At 39.4% G+C, this 26,767-nt stretch overlaps 1 protein-coding gene across 1 annotated transcript in view; it reads right to left on the bottom strand.

The window, feature by feature from the left end:
- Positions 1-254: 254 nt before the first annotated feature.
- LOC146663594 (protocadherin-15-like) overlaps positions 255-26,767 on the bottom strand; it is a 234,345-nt gene continuing 207,832 nt past the window's right edge. Inside the window, exons 35-39 of the mRNA XM_085416436.1 lie at positions 15,752-15,773; positions 15,082-15,120; positions 14,763-14,836; positions 7,453-7,582; positions 255-5,401 (exon numbers count right to left, since the gene is read on the bottom strand). Of these exons, the coding sequence (XP_085272562.1) occupies positions 3,776-5,401; positions 7,453-7,582; positions 14,763-14,836; positions 15,082-15,120; positions 15,752-15,773 (1,891 nt within the window). The 3' untranslated portion in view covers positions 255-3,775. The remainder of the gene's footprint in view (positions 5,402-7,452; positions 7,583-14,762; positions 14,837-15,081; positions 15,121-15,751; positions 15,774-26,767) is intronic.

The raw sequence follows: 26,767 nt of genomic DNA, 5'->3' as shown, positions 1-26,767 counted from the left end.
GTTTGAGGTTGTTGTTCGTAGTAGTGGTTTGCGTGGGCCCTGTGGTGTTTACTGAGCGTCGGGTGCGGATGATGGAGCCATTCTGGGCCACGTAGATGCTCCCGTTAACGTTGACTTGGCTGTTGTGGGTGGAGGACAAGCGCCCACGTTGGGTTTCTGGCGCGCTTTCCTCACCCGTGGAGCTGGTCTCGTACTCTCGGTCAAACACCAACTTGACCCGACGTTTTCTGCTGCCCTGCTGAGAGAAACACATCAATAATGTGACTTTAAACTGCTGACCTTGGGAGTTTCATTGAGGCAAGAGAAATGAATCGTAAAAGTGATGATACAAAGCACAAAAAGTGAACATCTGCTGTCTGCCTCAAAGTGCTTTTTCGATAATGCCTCAAAACTCCTTCGGTGAACTGTACTGAGTAGTTACCCTGATGATGTATTGTGGTGTGCACTGGGGAACTTCACACAGTTCACACATCTACTCACAAAAGGCCATCGAAAGTTTAAAACTGAAATTAAAGGCATTTTGGAGAATAATGCACTCCTTCTTCCTTCTCTCACTAGCAGCGAGTGCCTCTGTGGTGTCGACATTGAACACATTTGCCTTACATGCAAAAAGTCTCTGGTTTGAGATCAGGAGGAGATACAAACCCAGCCTCAGGGGGTGTCAAAAGCTAGTGTACTTCCTCTGCCAGTCCCCAAGCCTGGATAAATAGGAAGGCTTTCTCAGGAAGAACTGTACCAAATCAAGTCTGTTTACCCATCTGCTGTAGCAAACCCTTGGGAAATAAGTACTTTTAGTTGCACCAGCAGCTTTGCAAGGATGTGTAAAAAGTTGACAGGGTGATGGCGTATCTCCATGATCTAATCTTTTTCAAAAATAAAGACTGACTATGTTTGACCCACATAAGTATTCTTGATTTATGATTTTAAGCTTCATTTCCAAGGTTTGGTTTGATTTAGGCGTACAAACTAGGATTAAAGCCTTTCACGACATTAAACAGCTTCCTTTGCGAGCATCAGAGACTTACCGGTGATGATATTAGCATCCATTTAACAAACAGTTATTCCCACAACTAACAGAGGTGTTACTACAAGTTGTAACAACCACCTGGGTCTCATTCCCAAGGTGTCAAAGCTGCTGGTGTCTTGTAGAGAAGCACAAGGTATCCAATGGCATCCCTGCTGTGATGCATTCGGTGGCAATACTGGGGCAAAACCGAGAGAGGTCCCACTCCCAACTCATTATGTACAGTATGGGCGCTTGTAAAGGACGGCCTTGTTTTAACTTGAATAGTTTACAATGTCTGAAAAATAAGCAGGAGGTAAAAGCAACAGCAAGAACTATTCGGCGAGTGAAAATCAAGCAAAACAAAAAGTGCAAAGTACAAAGCTTCCAAACAGGACATGGCCCGCTGGCTGACAGAGACACTGTGATTTATTTATGCGTTGCTTTTTAAAAGAGGACAGTTATCTCTCAGCATCCAGTGCTACCGCTGCCAGTGCATCAAGGCAGCTACACCAAAGGACACCTTGTGTGTTTCTCTGTGACAGAAGCGGTATCTGACAGAACAGCATTGTGTGATGGGCTAGGAAGACGATGTGTTACAATATCAGCACAGTGGCTTTCTGGGTTAATACAGTCTTTTAGGAAGACATCCTAAAAAATGCTGGGTAAAATCTATAACTAATAATAAATGATTTGACTAACTGTGAACATTGATAGCATTTATGTTTAGGTTACATTGCATTCAGAGTTCTCTCATAGTCGGAAATGGCCAAAGGACGAATTCCACAACCCTGATTCCAAAAAAGTTGTTACACTGTATAAAATGTAAATCAAAACAGAATGCAGTGATATCCAAATCTCATAAACCCATGTTTTATTCATAATAGAACACATAAAATAAATGGAATTAAAAAAAAACAAAAAACTGTTTAAACTGAGACATAAATTAGCTCGCTTTGAATTTGATGGGAGCAACTCAAAAAAGTTGGAACGACAGCAACAAAAGCCTGGAAATGTAAGTGATTCAAAAAAGGAACAGCTAGATGAAAATCTTGTAACTGATTAGATTAAGTGGGACTGGATGGCCACATCATTGGGACTAAAGAGGACTATCACCATCTGGTTTGATATCAGTGCTCAGTTCAAAAACCTGCATCCTTGCGTCAATGCGTTAGTGTGGTTAGCTTGTTATCGCATTAGCGCCGAGCAGCCCCATGCACGGGGCGATCTGCGTTAACTCGCCAACGGAGATTTGCCACGTTAATGCGGTTATGGCGTTAACGTGGTTTTAATGAGATTAACGCTGACAGCACTAGTAAAGACTCAAAATATCAGAAATAAACAATCACAATAACCCATGAACACACACTAGGTGACAATAGGAACAAAAGTCTGAGATGGTGTTGTTTTTTAAGGGAAGGCCTTACATATTTCAGCAAGACAATGCTAAACCACATAGTGCATCTATTACAAGAATATGGGTTTGTAAGAGTTGAGGTGCTGAACTTGCCTCCCTGCAATCCAGAGTTTTCCCCAACCGGGAAACATTTGGCACATAAAGGAAAACTATGACAAATAAGACCCTGGACTGTTGGGGAGCTAGCTTCACTTACCAGACAAGAAATGTCCAGAAACTGCTCTCCTCTGACTAAAAAAAGGGGTTAAAGTTGGGACTGTTGCTGCCATCAACTTTAAATTCTTCACACAACAGTCCAACATTTATGGAACTGGGGTTGTATTTCAGTTGATATATGTATTTATATGGAAATAAGGCTATCTACACACCAGACTGAAGACATGCCAAACCTTCTCTGGTCAGAAGACCCAACATTTCCATGTCATTTGTAAAGATTTTGATTTAATTGCTGTTAAAATAAACGTTTTTTCATTTTAAAGTGAGAAAATGAGCAACAATAAAAAAAAACACTTTGACTCACTGCAAATACAAAGACATGTCAGCAGTGTGACTCAACAAACCGGCCTTTGGATCATCTAATGATGAGGTTTTTTGTGTTTTTTTAAATGAAAAAAACTGAAATGGGGAAATGATTTTGGAAATATAGCACATGTTGGTCTTGGATGTAATCTTTTAGAACACAAAACTAAATTATTTAAGTATAATATAGTAGGTCAGGGTCAACACTGCTACATGTTCACACACACATACACACCATGTAACCCTTAAAGATTTAAAGAACCTTCATTGTATAGAAGAAAGTACATGTTCTCCATAACAAAGAAAGCATCTTTTCTTCCTGCTGGTAAACGCTGCTGGAAGAGCTGACTGCTAGCAGAAGAATGAGCAAAGAAAGAGAAATGACTAATGAAAAAAAGCTTGAGTAAACCTTAAGTGCAACAAAGAGAGGTCAGTAAATAATCTCTGAGCCGTAGCAGCATAAGAGAAACAATCAGCTCGAAGTGGGAGCTTTCACAATCGGAAAACGAGACAAGTCGGCTCAGGGGGGAAAAAAACTGTAGATGAAAAGCAGAAAAGCACTTCACGAAGACGAGAGAAAGGCTGACTGGGGAAAAAAGGGGGATTAAAGTTACAAGCCAAAGAAAGAAAGAAAAAAAGAAGAAGAGAGACAGTCAGAGAGGGCAGCAGAGGACATGCCGACACTTTAAATTACAGTGGATGTAAATCACGTCAAACAAGAAAACACAAAAAAGAGAGAGATTAAAGTTATAAATTCCACTCAGGTAATGACTTCACTCTCAATCCAAGCATTTTCACCCCAGACCTTACTGAGTGGCAAAGAATTTAATCTCGGCTCAGCTGACTCCCAAATCCCCCTCTTCTTCATCTTTGGGATCTTCGCCTTCTTCCCCATCGTGGTCGCTGCTTTTCTCCTCCTCCTCATCCTCTTCGCTGTCCTCCATGATTGGTGACAAGTCGTCCGAGCTGTCCGTCGGGCCTGAGCTGATGTCTGACTGGGTGTGACTGGAAGCTTGCCTGCTCGTTGACGGCTTTCCCAATCCAGCACTTTTTACCTCTTCTTCTTCAGATTCCTCGCTCTCTTCTTCACTCTCTGGCTCTGTTGCTTCACGTGAAGGCCGTCTGGAAGTTTTGGGCCTGGAACTAGAAACGGTTGAACGCGAATGTCTAGAACTTTCCGAGTCCCTGCTGCTCTTTCTATCAGTCTCTTTGCCGCTCCGGTCTCGCCGTCTGCTGCTGCGTTCCCTTCTAAAGCTCCCTCTACTGCTTCTGCTTTTATGACTCCTGCTGTTGCTGCTCACAGAACTATCACTAACGTGTCTTTTTGCCGGTTTTCTACTCATTTTTTTCCTCTCATCTTCCGTCTCAGACTCAGACCACTCTCCCAGCTCATCTTGGCTTTCCTCTTCCTTTGCGTTTCCTGAGTCGGACTCAGTTTTTTCTGTTTCTGTGTCATACTCGGCCTCGTCTGTTTCTGCCGGGACACGTAACGTGTGGCTGCTTGCGTCTGAGAAACTGAATTCCGACAGAGACTCTTTGCTGCCACTTCCTGTTTCCGAATCACTTTGAACACCGCCGCGAAATCTTTGTTCTTTTCTCCACCATCCCTCAATGGAGCTGTTCGGCTCTTCGAACTCCCACCTCCTCCCCTCCTCTCCTGTGGCTCCCTTAGACACTAAAGCAGAAACGCTCATATCTCCCATGGAGCCATCCATCTTCCCTGTGTCCCAGCTTTCGCCATTGCTCCACTGTCCACCTCCCACCCTGGCTGGTCCCTGGAGCCTTCTGGCTAGGGAGATAAGACTGAGGGCCCCGCTCAGCTTTTGTTCCATTGCTGGGGGTTTGCTTGCTTCAGTGGACATCTGGAAATAACTCCCATCTATGACCATGCTGCCATCCCGGCTGAAAGACTGGCCAGAGGACAACAGTCCAGGGAGCCGTCCCCTGTGCTCTGGCCTGATGCCTCCTCCTCCTCCAACTGCATTGTTTGAGCCGCCACCTCTGTTGTTTCTCCCCCATGTTTCTACTTCTTCTCTTCCTCCCCTCTCCCTCCTTATTTCTACTGCTTCATCTCTGCCTACCCTTTTATTTTCCCTCTTCCCTGCTCCCCCATTCTCAAACCCAATTCTCACTCCTCCCGCTTTTCCCTCCACTTTTTCTCTTCCTCGGCCTCCCTCCTCTATCGGTCCAATTCTGGCTTTGTTCCACGGAGGGTGAATGGCAGGAGGCTGTCCAGACTTTTTCCCTGCAGAGGACAGCGCCGTACTCACTCGCATCAAAGCCTGCAACCTGGTAGCCACGCTCGAGCTCTTAGGTTTAGTGTTAGCAGTTGTACTGCCTTCTTGTTTTCTGTCATCCTCAGTTCTCACGTGTCCGTGGGTCTTTCTCAGGGCTGGAATAGTTTGAGCCTGAAGGTGGGAAGGGTGTGGAGCTAATTTGTCTCCTTGAACTTTTCTCCTCACCTGGTGCAATGATGACATTAGTCCAAAAACAAGTTAGATAACACTAACATTTGACCATAAAGAGCAACCACTACATATTAACTTTACAGCATGCTTTCAATATGAATAGTCACATTCCATTATGTAGTACATTGTAACAAAAATAAAAAAGGATGTACTGCAACCTTAAAAGGATAGCTGAACATTTAGGATTAACAGACAGATCCCAAATAGCATCCACATACAGGCCTAATCTGCGTTACTTTTAGCGCTTGCAAATATGGGCCAAACACACATTGCCATCTGAGATGAGAAGAGCCTGAATTAGGGTTTCTTTTTAGGATAATGCTGTACAGTGTTTGTCTTTCTAGCTAATTCCTCCCGTTTCAATCTTTCTGCTTTCAGTCACTGTAAATCTTGAGCCACCCTTCATTTCTGATGCGCTGATTTATTGCATGTGCAAACATATGCAGGAATACTAATGATCTTAAGAGTCATTATGTGGTATGAACACCTTTATTCTTCAGCCTGAACTCTCTTAGGCAAGCTTTATTATAACTTATTTCTTCAGGAATAGTTCTCCAGGCTGTGTTGAGGATATTTCAAAGCTCTTCTTTGGATGTTGGCTGCCCTTTGTTCTGTTCTCTGTCACGATGATCCCACACAGATTCTGTAATGTTAGGGTCCAGGCTCTAGGGAGGCCAGTCCATGACTTTTATTGCACTGTCTGCACTACAGAAAATTGAAGTTACTGCCGATCAGAAATCCTTCCAAATGGTATTTCAATAGTGGATCTAAATCTGACTTTTCTGACTTTCTGTTTTGACAAGATCTCCAACACCAGCGGTCCCCAGCCGTTTTTTGCGCCTTGGACCGGTTTAATGTCAGACAATATTTTCACGGACCGGCTTTTAAGGTGTGGCGGATAAATACACCCAAATAAAAAATATAACCAAGAGAAAAACTGTGGTATATTGTAAATATAATACTAAACGCAAATTCACCGCGTAATTGTGTAACTTTATTAGCAGCGTCCTCCTGAAATGCGCCACATCTCCCCCTTAATGCTCTCTGGTTGCTATGGTAACACAAATATTTCTTTCAAAATAAGACACACAACTACAACGCGGGAAAAGACCCAGGGAAACCGAGTTAACAATAAAACCCCTGAAAACCATAAATTTCACACCCGAGCCTCGACTCTCATGGCCTGGTACCAAACGACTCACGGACCCGTAACGGTCCCCAGCCCGGGGGTTGGGGACGACTGCCCAACAACACTAGCTGAAATGCACCCGCAAACCATGACAGAGCCTCCACGGTGTTTTACAGATGACTGTAGACGCTCGCTGTTGTAGCTTTCTCCTCTCCTCCCTGGCTCCCTCTTCTATCATCTAATTTTATCTATTCTATTCAATCTAGTTCTTGGAAAATTTACTTCAAGCTTTTCTCCCAATTTTCTTACATAATAATGGCTTCTTGACAGGCACTGTTCCCTTGAGACATTTTAGCTCTTTGGGAATCACACTGTTGGTGCAAAATGACTAGTTTATGCCTACAAAACTGGGTAATTTGGGCATTTTTGGCAGAGGAAACCAAAGAAAAGGGAATAAATTATGTGATTGTGCAACAGACTGATAGTAACAAAGAAGCGAAATATGCTATTTAAAACGAGCTTGTTGCTAAGTTCTGTGTGGACACTACACCAGTTCATCCCTTGAGTTAGGTGTATTATTTATGCTCGAATGATTTATAGGTCGGTGTTAACGAACTCTTACTCTGAAAATCATCAGATACAAACACTGGAATGAACATGAGTAAAAAAGCAGCCAATGTCCAAAGAAGATCTAAGTATTGCAGTACTGCACTTTAGCACACTAGTGTATAGCATTTCTCAAAGTGTTGAACTATTCCTTTAACCAATTCTCTACAGTTACACCAACTAACTGTGTAACTGTAGGTTCATTATTCTCTGTTTTTGAGAATATCGTGAAAATATTACGGACTCTGTTACCAGCCTGTATAATCTGCTCTCCAGCGTTTCCCTTTGCATTCTGTTTTCCTGCATTTACCTCTCCATCAGACTCCTGTGGGCTGTAGTAGTAGCTGCCGTCATCGTCAACAACGACTTCTCCATATTCATCATAGAGGCCAGAGGGCGAGATCAGCTTCCTGCGGCTGCCGTACTGAGGAAGGTCGTACCTGGATAAAAAAATCAGAGGGAGGGGGGGAAATACCAGGATGTTACACGTAAGCTACAATCAATAGGCACATATGCAGAGTAAGTTGAGCCTATACTGAGTTTTAAGTTATTATTTGGAGGCTTCTTTTTTTATTGTTGGCTATATTAATAAGCAAACAGAATCCACTGTGCAGCTTCAGCCAATCAGAAGTAAAGATAGGAGAGAAAGCTGCTTACAGACAAAACTGATGAACTTGGCTAGTGCTTATTCGCAGACACTTAAAGCGATAACACATAGGGCCACACTGTGGTTCATGCCAATGATAAGCGGCGTCTAATGACTTTCCTAGGCAAAGCTGCCTTAATCACAAAAGGAGCATTTTGTTGCCAGGAGACATTTTGTTAGCAGAAAACACTGCAATCGATTTTCCCCCTTTTGTCTCTCTTTGTTGCCTGTTGCCGGGAGCGCTGCCTGACTCCATCGACCGAAAAAAACGTGTTGTGTATCACTACTTAGGCTCCGTGCCCTGCAGCAAGCAACTCAGGGAGCCAGTGGGTCAAAAAGCACATCTTTTCAAATGCCATTCTGAAAACAATATGTCCCAGTGTGATTAAAGTAACAAATGTGCTCCAAGTCCTTTGGCTTCATTTAGAGAGCTGTGCAGAAATGTTGCCCTGTGTAATCATTCTGCTTACAGTCAACCGGTGAGAAGTCGCCCTCCCATTACATTAAGTAGCAAAGTAATAAACAAATGGAAAAGGCACGTGGATGACAGATGGGTGAGGGGGAGAGAAGAAGGAGGTAGAGGTGTTTTAAGAGATAAAAGGGAAAGAAGAAAGAATGAGTGAAAAATGGAGGGGGGTCAGAGGAGAAAGGTTGGGTAATACATAGACCAACAGTATGGCCCCTGAACGCTAAGGTAGTGTATCTTAACTGTTCTCTTTCTCTCAATGATAGGATTTTAATTATTAAACTGCAGACTCAAACAGAAGTGTTCACACAAACATATTACTCAAAGGCAAGTCTCCTTCTTTTATCTGAGGAGTCTTTCCCCCTACTTTCCCCTCTGTCTTTAACTCTTGTCTTCCCTTCAATCGTTTCACCCTTTATCACTCATCCCCCTGCCTCCTGTGGCCACTAGGGGGCAGTAGTCACATGAGTCAGAGAAATGTCTTCTGCAGCATCAAGATACCAACATCAGTCACTGCCAGCGCTTCATAGTATTTTTGTAGCTATGTGTCAGAACCTAAATGAACCAAACTGGGTCACTGGTGGATCTCCAAATGGTAAATGATGAGTCAGTGTGTGATCTCATTTGTACACAGGTAGTACTGCAGGCTGTACGTGTTCACTAACTGAAAAAAATGATAGTTGTCATCATATTTTGGACATGTTTGTTGAAATTTGTTGAGATCCATATTGATATGGAGGACTCAGTTTCTTAATAGGCAGTTAAAATGTATTTGGAACTGGGCTCTCCCTTACTAAAAGATTATGAAATCAATTTTTAATGCACAGAAGTGTTGGTTCTTCACTTAGTCCACACATCCATATAGTTGTAAGATGCTCCCGACCTTCTTACAATCACATGAAGCTAAAGCCTGCCAGACAATAGCAAGACATGGCATAGCCAATCACCACCTTTACAATGTGAAAAAGAATGATGTTAAAGGTTTGGTCTGAGTGGTAGTTGCAGAGATGTCCGTGGATTCTCGACCTTGGGTAGTCATTGACTGCAAAGAATTTTTAAATTAATAAAAAAAAAATCCTTCAATTAAAACGATGTAATTTCAACCCAGAACTTACAAAAATGGCTGTAATTCTTAAGCAGTTAATTAAATACTTTTGATAGACCCCTTGAATTAAAGCTGAAAGTCTGCACTTTAATCACAACCTGATTGCTTGATTTAACTTTAACTGATTGCCTGTATAGTATGGAGACTTAAACCTGTTCATGTAACTGTCAGTGGGACTCTAAATGCTATCGTGTTAGAACGTAGCATGCTATAAACAAGTGTATAAAAGCTTTCCATGTACTTTACACTTGTGTTATGTTGCATATTTGATTTTTTCCAGGCTTGGTTCAAACTTGAAGGTATGTCAGAACTCTGCGAAGAGCATTAAAGAATTTAAAGGGTGATTTTTCTGCCATTGTATCTTCCCCTGACGAGGTCCATTTACTCTGACAGCATGGAAATATTATTGGGCTTGCTGCTTCTTTAGATTGGATGTAGAGATGGAAAGAAAGCAGTTCCTACAATAAAGTAAATGGATCATGATTTAAAAATACAGAACGTTTCCACTAGGTGGACAGACTAGATCACAATGTGAATATGATTTTAGGGTTGAGCTGTCACTTTGATACAACGTGCATCTAAAATAAGCTGGACATGACTTCAGCTAATCCATTTGTATTTTCTGCTCTCATTCAGCTAATCTTTCCACATTTTCTATTGTCCTCACATTTCTTTTTATGTGGGTGCCCTAACCGAGCTCCTATCAGCTCCACGGCAGTCACACTGCTCAACACCCACACCAATAACAGTTTTGGAAAAGCGAGATTTAATCCCTTATTGCTCTGTAGCATTTATGGATTGAGTATTTCACTCTTGACTAGAGGGCAACATGAATTTGGCTCAGTTTGTTGTTTTTGTTGTTTTCCTTTTTTTTTTTAAAACAGCATCAAAACATTAGACCTGTGCAACAAATGGTTCCAGTTTATATTCTGCATCTGTGTAAATCCAATCAGAATCATGCCAGCAGCAGATGGCTACATTCCCACATGCAGAGAAAATCCCATTTTGGCCTGATATTTTCAAGAAATTTCAAAGCAAAGGTCAAAAGGTTGCCAACCATGCTTTTGGAAGTGTATACTGTAAAAAAAAATAAATAAAAAAGGATTTTGTGGAAAAACAAAAATCAGGAATGAGAAATGTTATCCAAAGCCTGAGAACTGGTTCGGTATTTGCTGGCGCGGACTGTTTACGCCTTTTTTTTGCAAGTGAACGAAACAAAGTGATTAGATCTCAGTCCCACAGGGTCACAAAGTCTGATTTTCTGATCCAGTGTGCGTACAGAGTCAGACACAAGTTTGTGGATGTTGCTCTAAGCCACCAGCATCTGGCCTATTGTCTGCTTCCACGGCTGGCTGCCTGATTAGCTGCTACAGTATTGCAAAGCTAGGCAGAGAGAATTAGCTGTATGTGTGTACGCGTATGCTATGCACGTGTGTGCAAGAACGAGCAAGAGAGCATCTGAGTGATTGTAAGTGCGAGTGAATGAAGATGCTTGCCGTAAGAGAATTTGTGTGTGTGTGTTCTTCCACTGTGCGTTTATGAGTGTGCGTAGGTGGGTGTAGAAAATCAAGTTCTCTGGAGTCTGCAGCTAAAATTATAAAAATTACACAATGCATCACAGATGGCAAGCTCTGTGTGTGAATAACACACACACACACACACACACACACACACACACACACACACACACACACACACACACACACACACTAAAGTGTGCGTTTTTTATATACTGTGTTCTTTTTACCTTCAAGGAACCCAAAACACACACTGAACAAAATCTCTTTTCTGAAATCTCCTGGCTTCCTGTAGTTTGAAGAATACAGGAGCGGTGTAGTATGAGGCAGGTCGCCGGTGTCAACATTTCACAGTAGCTAACACACTGTGTGACTGATGCAATCAGCTTGATGTCAAAGCCGCTGCCACGTGGCTGACATGACACTCAGCTGGATAAAGCGAACACAGTGAGGTCCAGACTCACGCAGGAGGAAATATGTTGTAAGGGACCCTTCCTATCAGTGCTAGCGGTCAAAGGTTGGAGATGGAACATAGCAGAGTTGCCCGCATTCATTTCCTGGAGACTTTTTTTTCTCCGCTGTGTATCACTGTTGGTAAATGCTGCATTGCTCTGTAACACCACAAACAGTAAAGTGCCAGGTAAAGATAAGAGCTGAAAGAAATCCGCTGCTACAGTTCTGTTCACGCTGCTATGAATGACTGCTGTTAAAACATGAGACCTACTGAATGTTTCTTTAATGAATTAAATGATGTATTTGCAAGTTCAACATTGAAACTGGCCGCGTGGTTACAATCATGATCATGGAAATAACACCGAGAATTTTATCTGTATAAGCTTATTTTAAAGGTCGTTGCATTATGTTCGATTATTTCTGATTATATATCATCACAAACCTTTTGTGAGAAACGTGAACTCTTCAATAACTCCTTTTTGTTCGTTATTACGCCGTGCTACTTCGTGGGTCTTGTTACCGTTAATTTTTAGAGCACCAATTTGTGTTAATTCTGCAGTTAGTGAATGAACCTAGATATGCAGCTTTTAGAGGGTTTGTGGCAATTGCTGTTTGTAACCATGTAAAATACATCCAAGCAGTTATGTAACATTAAAAAACAGAAGAAGGTTAGACCAATATACAGTACTTAAAAAATGTATTACACCTGTCATAAAAACAAGAAAAAGAAAGCATTTTATATCTTTCAAAAAACATATTTAAATCAAAAAATTATTGAATTCATGGAACTAAAATGTTTTTTACGCCCCAATTTGAACCGACACACGGGACTTTCAAGCATTAAAACTAATTTTAATTAAACAACTGTAATTTAAAAAAAATAGTGCTTAACTATTATTTTTGCTTTTTTTGTAAAAGAGCAACTTTGAATATTCATGTATAAAAACAATACTTAATTTTGCATTAAAAATATGTTAATAAAAAGCTTGAGGATTCTCTTGAATTCATCATTACAGACACATAAAATGTATTTAATCAATGCTTAGGAAGCTGTGGCATAAACCTTATGTTGGATGATGGTCTAAAAGATTTGCACTCTACAGCATAGATAGCCACTATTAATTCATAAGATTGTGCCAGTAGAGTGCGAACTGGGTTGTTCGTTCCAGAGACAATAAGCCACTGCTGCAAACACATTGAAAGCAAAATACATTCTTTTTTTGTAATATAATCTGTGACGCTAACACAAAGCTAGCAGTCAGACACCCCCAGACTCACAATGATGCATAAGCTGATTTTAACCCAAGCCCAACTGCAAAGAGCCAAAGCTTGATTTTCAACGGGTGAGAGAGGCAGAGATGAACATGACTGTAATGTCTCGTCACACTCCACACAGCAGAATCAGAGTAAGCACAATATTTTTCTGCAACGTTATCTGAAGGCTGTTTTTCATCACCTCTGATATCAGATTTGTGGTAAAATTTAAATGGACTACTACTAAAAAAGATCTTCCATGTGTCTAATTAGATACAGAAATTATATAAGAAAATATATAAGATTAAAAACTAACTTCCTATAGTAAATACGTAAAATAAGTAATTTCTTTAAAACAAGTAAAAAGTAATGTGTAATAGATTCCTTTTATGAGTAACAACACTGCTTGATGACTGGTTGAGACATTTTGACACAACTGTCCAAAAATGCTAGGAATTAGTTTTTTTTTTAAAATTAATTTAAATTAATTTTGAGTGAGGTCAAGTTAATAATTTAAAATTTATTAAAAAACTGGCTTATATCCACCAAGATCTTCAAGGTCAACTTAATCAGTTAGTCTAAAACTGAAAAGTTAGAAATTTAAAACTTAGAAATTGTCATTCTTACAAGTGTGGCGTGTTACCACATAGAAAGTACTGTATAAAGATTTAAAACATCATGTAACATCTGACCTCTGACCTCTCCTTCTAGGTCAAAACATTGATCTGAAGGTCAGTTATAATAATGCTATTTAGAGCTATTTAAAACTATGTTTCTTACTGTCATTGTTTGTATTGACCACACATATGAGTTATAAGGATTCTTAACAACACATTACTTTGGACGCGCACTCTTCTTCATTTAAATATTGTTAAGAGTAAGAGAACGAGCTGAGGGATATACTTAAGTATAATATTATAAGTTATTCACGTCCAGTTATTTGCAAATCAATACCTATTATCAATTACCCACTGCTACATAATGTTTGTGTAATCAAAGTAAAGATCTGCCATGCTACTCTCATCTGATTTTTGTGCGTAAAGACACGTAACCTTGATCATTAAAGCATAAAAAAGCACTGACACAAAGGGATGAGCCAGTGTTATGTCTATACGTAACAGACAACTTACCAAAGAACTGATTTTAAATCTTTAGGTTTGTAATTAGTAACAAAAACACACCGTTTGTTCAAATTTTTGCACCGACAATGTGTTTCCTGAAGAGCTATTATTTGAAAACGTGGCATATTTTGGCAGTGTGCAGTGAATCCTTAAAAATTTTATGAAGTTCTGTCCTTAAAATGAAAAAACTAGCACAGGACCTAAAAAATGCAGCTGGCCCTTCAGTGAATCCATCTACTATTCACTGAAGCCTCATCAGAAATGGTCTCAGTGGAAGGTTGGCAGTCAAGAAGCCATTCTTAAGGAAGGGAAAGAACCAAATTACACAACAACTGGACTCAAAATCAGTGGCAACAGGTCTGATAAAGAGATGAATCCAAATTTCTGGTTCAGTTCATCATCAACATGGAGACTCTGTTATAGTTTAGAGCTGCATTTTGGCTGGTGGTGGGGATGTTTTCAAAACTGATAGAATTATAAATGCGGAAAATATCGTCAGATTTGGAGCCACCATCTGGAAAGCACTTGATTTTCCCAGCAAAATATAAAAATAAGAGATAGTTTAAGTCTTTTACACACAAACCTTTACTGTGTAACTAACTTGATTGATTTGTGTTTTTGTTGCTCTTTGCTCTTATATTGTTCTGCATTTGTTTACTTGTGATTCCATTTATTTTACCCTCACTCACTAATATCAGCTATTGAAAGCGAAGTCGTACAGCACCACCCTAAAACATGCAACATGCACACACATATCTGAATATTTATGTATTTTTTTCCCCTGTTATTGTTCAATGTCTTTTGTACGTCCTGTCTATTGTTGAAAAATAAAGCATGGAAAAGAAAGATTAGCTCTAAATAGCTTTTCTTTTGCTAACTGCATTATTTTAAATTTGATATTCTCAGGTTCATTGTTCCTGACTTTAGAGCTAATATGAACGTTTTCAAAGCCTGACAAAATTTACATGGAAAGAAAACACCAAAACGATAAAGGACGCGTGCAAAAACAAGCTGGGTATAACAAAGAAGTACAATTTGATGTGCGGCGATGTACTAACCCGTGGTCATAGTTGTAATAATCCTGTGTGTAGTAGTCATGGCCAGGATCGATGCCAGATTCCATTGATAGTTCCTGTTAGATTGACAGATCTTTGTTAGAAGCTTCACACACACACACACACACACACACACACACACACACACACACACACACACACACACACACACAAACAGATAATTTGATAGGACATGACTACACATACATACACACTCATAGTGATGACTTTGACTGCATTAAAACTTCCACAAACCCATACTCCAACAGACAGACGCCCATAGGGATTAAATAAGTACTGAAACAAGAGAGGGACTGAGTACCTCAGGTCGGAGCAGAGAAGGTCGGAGAAGTTGTTGCGTCTACCAGAGGGACAGAAAAGTGGTGAATGGAAATAAAAAACAAGCAAAATGGAAGTATTTCAGCGCTGTCCCTCAGAAATGTGTACATCTATATTAGAAACATAAAATCGATAGCTGATGCCCTGCCATTCAGCTTCTCTAGAAAGCTCAGGATCCAATGTATGTATATGCTTTCATTTGATGTTATCTGTCAGATTGTAGGAACATGGGGATGAGGTTTTATCAAGCAGCGGATATAACTTCTGAACTCAATTTAAGCTGAAATTGAGTTTGAAAATGCATGCACTGCACAAGTGACTGGATGACTCTTTATAGGAAGGCTAGACCGATGACATGTATTTAACAATGGGGACGTGGCAGAAATGTCCAGGATGTCTAAAGAGCCAACTTTTTGGAATCTTAAAAGAGTGGGTAAAGTTTTTAAACATATATTTAACTTCAAGATTTCCATGTACTGTAGTGGCCTTTTTAAATTATATTTTATAAAGCCAGTTACATGCACTGTGTACTGTAAATGCTCTTTCTTCTTGATAGCATCAAACAGAAAAAAAGATGGAAAGCAAACCAGGGCATAAATGTAAGTGAAAGCGTGCAGACATGCAACGACAGCATGCACACCCAAGACACCTACCTCATGTTGTCCATATCCACGCCTACAAGATCAAAGAGAGCAAAAGTGAGCCTAATATTACCAAGAAAACACACTGCCTGGGCTATAGCTCTGTCTTAACATACATGTCAGTGCTTTGATGAGAATCTTTTCTTCCTGTAAAGGAAATTTTTAAATAATAAAAAAAAAAAAAAATAGATGAGGCTTACTGGAAATATTTCACAGTGAGTGTAAATTAACCCAGTTTCCAGGAAGGAAGCAAGAAGATGAGATGCGTCTAAGTGATTGTATGAGATTTTGTGTACGTTGAGAAAAATGGATAATGGACGACGACTTTGTAAGAAACACAGCCAAATGAAATAGAAGCCATTGTGTCATCCACGTCTATTGTTGTTGTATCTTTGCAAATATTGTGATTAGAGATTTACGAATGCAATTTCACATCTCATTTGCAACTCATATGAAGTCATTCTGCTGTTGAGAATACTGTTAATGGTGTATGTCAATATTAACCAAAGAAGTAATAATCATATTTCAGTAAATGTGTAAATTTCAACTATTTTAGCAACTGAGTACATGGGTACTTATTCTCAAGATCAGCAAAGACTTGTGCATGGAAACACACAGGGAAGCATATACTGCAGGTGATACTGTGGTGGCCCATGCAGTGCTGTGAAAAAATATCTGCACCCTATTTGATTTCTTAGTTTTTTGTGTGTCACAAAGATAACCTGAGTGAATACAAAATGCTGTTTTTAAATAGTGATTTCATTCACAATGGAAAATGCATGATTCTAATGATTCAATTACAGCAAGTCTCCCAGGTCTTGAAGCAGCTAAGCAGCTCCAAACATGACACTACCATCACCATGTTTGACTGTTGGTGTGATGTTCTTTTTATGAAACGCAGTGTTAGCTTTGTGCCAGATGTAACAGGACCCAAACCTTCCAAAAAGCTCAGGTTTTGTCTTGCAAGTCCACAAAATATCACCTTAAAAGTCTTGGGCAGTGTTGGGGAGTGACGGAATACATGTACCGACATTACGTATTTAAAATACAAAATATGATACAGTTACCATTTTAAAAGGGGATACTTAGAATACAGTTACTTTGTTGAAATAAATGGATTACACGGCTGTCTTTTCCTGTTTCATAAGTTAGGATATCCCTTCTCTAATTCTGGTAAATCCACACATTGCTGGAAACCCAAACAAAACACAAAATAAGAGGCTCTAATGTAAGCGTCCTGTTAATGTTGGTGCTGTCAGCTACAAAATGGACCTGAAGCCAACACAACAGAGCCGGGGCAGGAATGCATATGTTACTTGGAAATTCCGACACCACTTCTTATTTAAATAAGAAAGGAATGGCAGAAGTCTGAGAAGTCTTCAATGCAAAATCTGTTTGCCAGCAAACAAGCTGCTCTCAGAGTCAAAAGACTCCACCTCCAACCAAAAGAAACATCTGGAAGTAAGTTCTAACTAACGTTAGCCTACTGTAACTACCTTGTTTTAGTTGTGGGAGCTACCTGAGTTTTGTGACACTTCAGTAACTTTGATGGACTATTGCTGTTTGATTTATTACTATTACTGAAGGCTGCTACACTGAGCTATCATAGACTGCATACTGTTAGACTTGATGGATAGCATTAACAACCTGCTAGCTGCAAATAATCGTGTGCAGTTCTGAAAGCAGTCGATGAACTAACCTCAGCCAACGCCAGCTAACAATGTTAGCTCAGTGTCGAGTAGCCTTCAGTAAAAGTAATAAATCACACAGCAATAGTACATTCATGTAGTTGTAAAAAGCATGACAATATATCCAAGATATCCAAAGTATTCAGATTACGTTACTCACACTGAGTAATTTAACGGAATGCATTTTGGGGTATGTATTCTGTAATCTGTAGTGGAATACATTTTAAAAGTAACCTTGTCAATCATCCAGATGTGGGGAAGAGGTGAGCAACTAAAGAGTTAGATTAGCGTTCACTCCGGGGTGCTGCACCACATGTGTTTGCTAGCTGTTTCCCTGTGCTAAGTTAAGCTAATCATCGACTAGCTCAACCATAGTGATATCCTTTTTTATGTAACTTTTCATACTTCTTTTTTTGTATCCCTACAATAACAAGTTCATATGATTTGACAGAAAAAAATAAACACTCAGAATGTCAACAAACATGCAATTAATTTTACTGTATATCTGACTGAATCCATCCAGCAGCTAAGTTGATTATGTATGCGCAACAGCTTAATGATGTTTACAGTACTGTGAAATTAATACTTGTTGCTATGAGAAAAATAAAATTAAAGACAGTATGACAAAGAGAGAGCAAGAAACACCAACTAAGAGAGAAGTAGATACATTGAAGGTAGCAGACACTTTAATAAGGGGAGGCAGGAAATGTGATTAAAAAGAAGGAGGGTGAAAAGCAAAAAAGAACAAATACAAAGAGAGAAATGAAGAAAAACAGTCAATAACCTGTCTGGTCTGTCTTAACTATGCTGCACAGACTGTACAGTCATGTGAAACAAAGGTAATGCTGGCAAAATGAAGACGTATCACACATCAACAAGCAGACTTTTGGAGGACACATCACATTCTCCTGTCTGCTCTTCAAGTGCAAACACATGCAGGCATCCACACAAATTGGTAAATCACTCGAGCATCTCATTAATTCATTTTAGAATTTCAGATGTGCCTCTTAAACACACACAGGCGCACGCCTTCCAGTGGGTATCAAAATGCGGCTAAAATACGAAGCTGAGGATGTCGGATGGGGCGGATTACCGCTGATGGGCGTATGAGCAGACAGGGTAAATGGGTGAGTGAATGGAAGGAGAGATGAAACGGATGGTTTGGGGTGATCTACGGGTTCAAAATGTAATGACCCTTTTCACAGTCACTGTATCTTAAAGTGTGTGTTTACTGTCTACGTTTGAGCTGGAATCAGAATATGCCTCCCACCATGTGTAGCATAATCTGTGTATGTCTGCGCATATTTCTGTGGAAGGATAAGTCTATTTTTCTTGCCCTTATTGCTCTGACAGACACATTATTAGGTCCTCTCGAGACAAAAAGGCACAGACGGCTATCTGATCTCCACCGTGCACACAAACATACACACATTTGACATGATTGACTCTCGCTCTCCATGTCCTCTCCACCTTGTCTCATAGCGTGTATGAGAAACAGGAGGGGAGAAATATTAGCTCTTAAAGAACAGACTCAGACTATGACACCCAATAACAGCCTCTTTTCTCTTTCTTCTTAGGGCTCTATACTCAATGTTTCTGTTTCACCCTCTATTTCTGCCTTCTGCACCTCTTCCTTCCTCACCTATTTGTCCTTTCATTACAGTCACATGTTATGTAGAAAATACCAGGTGTGGATGAGAAAGCAGGAAAGTGCCCCGGTGAGTTGCAAATATGGTTGCGAGTTCAGGGCCATTACAGATATTGTCTTAAACAATTTTCCTATTTGCATTATACTTATTCAGCACTTTAACAAAAGCTTCGAGCTGCAGTGCCAAAGTCGTTACATAGGTTTGATTTTATTATTTTGAGCCACAGCATCTTGTAAGGCCAACGTTTTTAAAAAAAATTAAAGCTGGTCAGGTAGTCGAAAATCTAAAAATGTAATGCCACTGGCTCAATTCCTCTGTAATTCCACAGAGCAAAACATCAAAACTACTTGAATTGCTAATCAGTGTTGAATATGTGAGCAGTGTTTTAGATGTCTGGAGTCGTGCTCAGTCGAGTTATTTTTATAATCAGAACAAAAACAGGTACGTTTTGTTACATTTTAGGCGATGCGATAATTCTTTATCAGGATCAGGAACGTGTGACATCATCATGATGGTGAAATTTGAATGTAGTGGTTAACACATTTGCCTTACAGCTGGGAGAGCTCTGCTTCAAAATCCGATGGTGACACAAATGAAATGTGCTTCTAGTGGTCTCAGGACCAGATAAATGGGATGGCATAAAGCTTCTTTTAGCTTCTCCGTTATTCACAAGAGGTGGATGGATCTGCGTATTTGATTTGGTAGATTTTTACACCAGGCACAACCCTCCTAGGAATTTGTGTCTGCTCCTAGTCTTAAATCGGGATCATTCATATGTTAGACGAACATGTTAACCATCATATTATTGAGCCACTGCTTCAGGAAGCACATTCAGTATACAGTCTGAGACAAATCAACACGCATATCCTTTGGAGGTCATCGTGATTACTTCTTGAGAAATAAAGGAGCAGCTGAAAACACCTGACAACACTTTAGGTTTTTTTCTAGACGTATAGTCATGGATGAAAAATAGTTCCAAAATGAAAGTAGACCTGGAAGTCGTGTTTATTACTACAACATCATTTAGAGTTACTTCTTAAATGTCACCTGGTCATGCTGTTAAAAAACAACAACTTTCTTTTAGTACAGCAAAAGAAAGTTTCTGTTTCAGAACTGGTTTCGAATATCTATTAGAGTATGATTTTTAAAATAATATAAAAAAAAAAAATCTTCAGTGGTGAGTCATACTTTTGGATCTGCCATTATCCTACTGAGCTAACAGAGTCCTAAGTCTGTGACACTAATATTGCGGGAAAAGATGGAATAATTGTAAGAGTCTGGAGTGTTAAATTCACCCTGTGACAAATGAAACAGACTTTAAATGCACAAAACTCTAAATAGCTTAAAAGACCCCAGTAATACTAGTTTGAGTTTGTGAAAAAGGTGTCGTGTACACATCACAACATTACATATTTAAGTTTGTTCTTTGCAATATTCTGGTCTAATTCTCACTCATCACTCTGAGCCAACCTCATATCTACTTAGAATTAAAGTCAACACCTTGTTTTTTGGGATTCACTTAAAAAAAGTGATGTAAGGTGGTTTCTCATGACTATGTTAAATAATTTCTAAGAAATTAACTGTTTTATTTTAAAATGTTAATCTTAATGAAAAGCTAAAGATAACTAGCCAAAACGCATGCAAAAAATGAGACTATTGTTGATTTAAAGAATTATCTTTGGGTGGATTAGTACATATTAGTCTTTTTTTTTTTTTAAGTTGCTCGACTCATTACCCGAACATTGCTTGAAATACCTGTAAAACTGATTTATTTATTTATTTTTGACTAATATCTGTTGCTGCTTCAATATTTGCCACATTGACAGTGCTCAGTTTTGACCACGGAGATGACTTTTTGGTTTCAACTCGGTACCTACATTCTCAAATCAAATTTTTAAATTGGTAAAAGAAAACAAGAATGGTAAACAAACTGAAATGAACATAATACACATCATATTTCTTTCTTTATTTTTAATGTGGCACTGCTATTTTGCAGTGACAACACAGCTGTGTGGCAGCTTGAGTTTGGCAAAGTGCAAAACGAGGGATCACTTCAATGTAGCCCAACACACATTGTGTTAAAAATAATGAAGGCTTACACCGAAGCATTACTATTTCCTTTGTCGTTTTCAGTGGCTATTTGCTGCTTCAGTGACACGGACACAGACCTGCGACTTTAAAATTACACCAGACTCTCAGTGGCTGTGTCTCACACCTCAGTTTTCAGGTAAATTATACATAATTGCCGAAAACAATACACTTTCTTAAAGGTGTTTGTTCTCCGGCAAAAGCGCACAATACGAACTGAAAGGCTGCAAACAAAATGTGTCTGTGAGACAATGAAGATATGCTGTGTGTGTGTATGTGTAAAGACACGCAGCAGACTGAGGGTGAGAGCTAATCTTGACATAAAACATTTCCAGCCCAGTCAGCTGAAACAGTAGCTCCTGCAACCCGTTTAATGCTGCTGTGTAGATGTGTGTGCATGTGTGTGTGTACATATTCACACTCCTGATTATGCAAAGGCTCTTGTGTGAATGTGTGATTGGGCCTTTGTTTTGGATGCACACAGCCTTTTATTAAATCAAATCTTGACAGTACAACACTCATAGCGGAATTATGTGCTGTGTGCTGGGAAGAAAAACGCACTGCTTAGAAACAAAAATGATGACAAAAAACCCAAACAAAAACAACCAAATTTGCAAACTCTGTTGCGACAGTACAGCACGAATCTACAGGAGGAAAGAGTTTGACATCTCACATCGTAAATCCTCTCATTGTGCAGAAATACGAGCATCAGGGTTTGTGATTCCCTTAGACTTGTTGAAACTGTCAGTGACTTGTGAAATCTGCAGCTGACAAAGCCAAAAAAAACCCGACAAAATTTGGTGTCACATCATAAGAGTCATAGACAGTCAACATTTTTCAGTTCCGTCCATGTCTTTCAATCACTTGTGTTAACTGCACAAAAGTGCATCCCTTGTGAATGGAAGGGAATGACCAAGTATTTACAACACACACTACTACACAGTTTTCAAACGATGCCACACAGCAGCATTTGGCATAAATTATTCAATTGATCTGTTTTTCTTGGCAACTTCTTCATGTGAGACTGCCCAGTTAGGTTTCACGATTCATTCTCCAAGAATGACTCACTCTTTCTTGCTTTAAAAAAAGTCATACTTGATTTAAGTTTGGCTAATTTCCCTTTCAAGATTATTTTCTTGGCCGGCGTTGCAATCGTATCACCATAGTCACGTCTAACTACATGCATTTGTCCTCCTGTATAACACATGGGAGCTCCTCCAATGTGTATTAACAGCCACTTTTGGACTTGAGTTTCTTTTTAGGGTAGGAGGACAAAGAGGGAAAGACATCTGTCAGTGGGGCTACTGATGAGCTTAGATTTTATTGATGTAACTAAAAAGATAAAAACCTCCTAGAGGTTTAGTTAAAAGCAGACATTGGTATCATGGCAACCCATGGTCATGAGCTGAAGCCATATCTTTGAGTTAGGAGAACACAAACTTGAACTGAAAATGGCTTTTTTTTTTTCTCCGCATGGTGAAATGGTAGATGTGCAAGTGTCAAAGTCAAAGTGAGATTTGTAAGAGCTGTACTGGAAACAGTCAGGAGGTGCACAGGGATGCACATTTGTACAGCTTTATGATTACACCTCATCAGAATAAAAGAAAGTTGTACCCACTGAACTGGAGAATGAATACGATGACACATTGTGACACGTGCTATATGCTACTATGGTGATGTCGCTGGCTCTACCTGCTCCTTCCTTTCTTTCAGGCATAATTTTAACCTCAATTTTATTTGGGACTTTTGGCTGCTCACTTATTTCCCAGAGGATCATCACAGTGGATGGGTTCACACGTTTGATTTGGCACAGATTTTGTGCTGGGTGCTCTCCCTGACCCATTTATACAGCGCCAATTCACAACAACAATCACCTCAAGACGCTTCATACTGCTATATAAAGACTCTACAATATTCAAGCCGATGGATCCCAGGATGCAACGCACCTGGTAGCACTTTGATCATTGTTGTTCAAAAAGACTTGGAGCTAAACTCCTCTTGCTTGTCTTCCTAGGAAGCAGTTTTTTTCTTTTTTACCTACCTCCACCACCTCCATTTCTTTTTTCTAAGTTTAATCTTATTCAATTTGTTTTTTGCTTTTTAACCCCACCATTACGTGTATGTTTCCTTTAATTTTTCAGCTGTGGAGTAAATTACAGGCCAATAAATGCCAGTATGCAAGCTTCTTAAAGCACAGCATTCCTCATATAAAGCAAGTGAATTATTGTGGTTTCTTTTTAATATGCTTCAAGACTTCAAGCGCTGCACATGTGAATACTTCGACATAGTTTTCTGGCACATTTCCACCAAGACGAAGACAACTTGCAACTATGCTTTCATTGTCAGTCAGTATATATTCCATTTTGCACATGCCCATGGCACTTCTCGCTCCTCCCAGAGGCATTTTTTAAGGGAAATCATGCAGGAAACACATACACATGTGGGGTTTCTAACTTTGTTTCTGTTCCAGTTAAACTAATGTAAAGCAGTAGAGTGAAAACTATCTAGAACAAGTTCATCTGAGGACAGTTTTTAAGAGATTGTTGTTCAAGTATTAATGCGCTGAATAGCTTTATTTATGCCTGCCATTGAATATATCCTGTGTTCTCAAGCCATGTAAAAGTAATTTCAGATTTTCATAAAACAAAAATGTCTTGGAGCCTTTGGTAGCACCACATATTTTATTGAAAAAAAGAAATCTAATTTTTTCGGCCTTTTTTGTATTTTTCAATTTATTCACACATTAAGTACCCAGAGAAATCCGCCCTCGAGAAACCCTCTAGAAAATCTTTGTGAAAAATGTAGCAGATATTGTTAACAAAAACATCAAACCGCATGAATGTTTTAGATTTATTTTTTAGTTTGGCTGTTCACCCATCTGCATAAATCACAACTGTGTCCTTGAAAAAGAAAACAAGGCTCATGACCTTATAGGACATTAAAAGAGGCTGGGGCCACTATGGATGAGCAGACAACATGGGTCCAGAGGTAACAGAAAAGACGCAATTACCTAATGACATGAATCGACTTAAGGAATTAACGAGAGATGTGGAATGACAAAGAAAGCTGGGAATCAACCTGAGGAACTGAAGACAAATTAGTGTTTTTTTCCCGTTTAAACACAAACTATCAGCTAAATGAGAAAAACACACAAAAGAGATAAGAATGTGGCCACGATTTGAATTCCTTAAGTTGAAACAGTGTAAAAAGACCAACCCTGTCTCCTAAAAACCACGATCAAGAACAGGTAATTTGCAACAGCAAGTATAATAGTATTTTTAGGAACTTACTATTGCCATTGAGGTTTTTTAACAGCTGTTTTGGCTCTGGCAGTAATTTGTTAGGTTAGGGAACGTCTGACACAAGGGTTACCACAGCAGGCATCTCCACATGTCTGATTTGGCAGATTTCTGTAACACCAGATGCCCTACCTGATCAACCAGGGATTTTTGCAAAAACCACTACACCAGTGGGGTCAAAATCATTTCAGATCATGGACCACATAACGCCTACTTTACCACACCAGAAACCTGCCCTTCTGTCTGTTTTAATGTAAGAAAAATATGTATCATGTCAACAGTAAATCTCAATTTTTGGAGAAATATTGCAGTAGTAAAAATGAAAAAAATCTGTCAGCAGACTAATCTGGTTGAAGTTGTAGGAAAATGTGTAAAATCACAGAAAAAGTTCTTTTAGATCACTGACTGGCCTGTAATTATAAAACAGACATTTTTTATTATTTTTTGTCAAAATCTCCTATTTTATTTTACTTTATTTACTGTGAAAATTTCTTCATAGTACATAACTGTATTTTAATTGTTTAGCGATTAGTTGATTACTTTGGTGTTGCATGAATGACCATTATCGTTAGAAAAAGTTGTAAAACATATGAAAATCCTATTTAAAATCCAAAATGTGGGCCCTCAGTCACATCTTCTAAAGCTGTCCAGTTGGCTGGATTAGAGTCTTTGCCGGGCCAATTCTGGCCCCCTGGGCTTAATGTTTGACACCCCTGCACTACACTGTGGAGCCAACTTGACACACAACATGACAATACAGACAGTCTCCTTACATTATAGGAGCAGATGATACAGGAAGTTTATTCACAGAATTACCAGAGTCGACATCGCTGTCAATTTACTTGAAGCAAACAAGATAATTGCAAACACAGTCCAAACCCTCGAAACCACTGCCCCTTAGCAAGCCGGCAGCCTATTTTACATCCCGTCCTGTTTTGCAAGAACAGTTTGAATTTACATCGCCTTACCATCAAAAACAGACCCATTAGGCCGCCTACGTTAAAACCATGAACAGGTAAAATATAAAGTATACAGTCTCATTATAATAAAACGTCCGTCAGTGAAACTTTGGGTCGTGGCACAGATGCTACTTTGACACATACCACCCAGGTAAACATTGTTAGAGACAAACAGCATCTCCCCACCCCCATGCACCCTGATGGTAGCAGCCTCTCTCAGCAGGAGAATGAGCTCTCCTGCACTGAAAAAAATGCTCGGGGACAGTCTGAGGAAACAAGAGATAGATCTGGGTATTTATTTTAGTCTAACAATACCTCTGTAGCTACCTATGGGGCGGCAGATCATTAGAGGTTAGTGAAGCTAACTTCACTCATCCCCCAAAACCTTTCGTTTTTTCAGCTTTTTTTTTTTTTTACTTTTTGTGAAAAGTTATAGTAGTGTTTTTTTTATTTATTTGCACTTTTTTCTTTTTGAAACATTTCTCTCCTGACATGGTGTCTCTTCTTTATATGTCATATTAGTAGCTTCTGTAATATCATCTTCTAATCCTGCTGTAAATCCTCTTTTTAATGGATGGCTGGACGCTACACTTCATTAAGGACATTTTTCTGATCACCTTATTAGAGCTGGAAGACTTTGGACTATTTTAAATCCTGTTTGTTTGCTTTAGGGATTTTCTTTTGATGGAGCCTAGAACTGGGAAGGTACTTCAGACTTAACAAGGAGACAGGAAGATGGTTTTAATATTGTGGCTGGGCTGTGCATATGAAACAACATTTTTAGGAGACTTGACAGAAAAGGATAAAAAGTGCACCGCTCGAATTAATAGAAAAGATGGAAATATGGTTGCAGACAGCAGCCTACTGATAGGGCAAGACAGAAAATGTAATTGTACAGGGGAACAAAAAATGTCACAGTAAAGATGACAGCACTTTGTAACTGTGTAACAAAGAATAAATCAAATGGAAAAACTCAATTTGGCAGTAATTGCATCAATCAATAAGCATCACTGCTTGTTGCTCTGTAAGAGCATAAATACTGCAACAAAATTACCCATTTGAAGACAAAGAATCCCCGTCCGGCAAATATCAATCAAGGTTGTCGGAGTTAACAATGTTCTTCCTTGTCTGATTTTCTTTTTCACATCTGATACGTCTGTAATCAACTTGTTTCAAAGTTCAGAGGGAGCGTTGAAGCCGAGTCCAGCTTGTAATCAGTTTCTCATTACAGCAAGTGTCTGTCAACAACTATGTATCTCGTTAAATATCAGTGTGTGAAAAACACAGACTCCTGCTGACCGAGCATAACTTTTGTTGACATTTATGTAATTGGCTTTACCTGAAA

The sequence above is a fragment of the Rhamphochromis longiceps genome, linkage group LG8 (assembly GCF_057381845.1).
Source record: "Rhamphochromis longiceps isolate RC_006_pf linkage group LG8, R_longiceps_female_GT1.1, whole genome shotgun sequence".
Taxonomy (NCBI): Eukaryota; Metazoa; Chordata; class Actinopteri; order Cichliformes; family Cichlidae; genus Rhamphochromis; species Rhamphochromis longiceps.
This window is presented reverse-complemented; position numbering and strand designations above follow the sequence as displayed.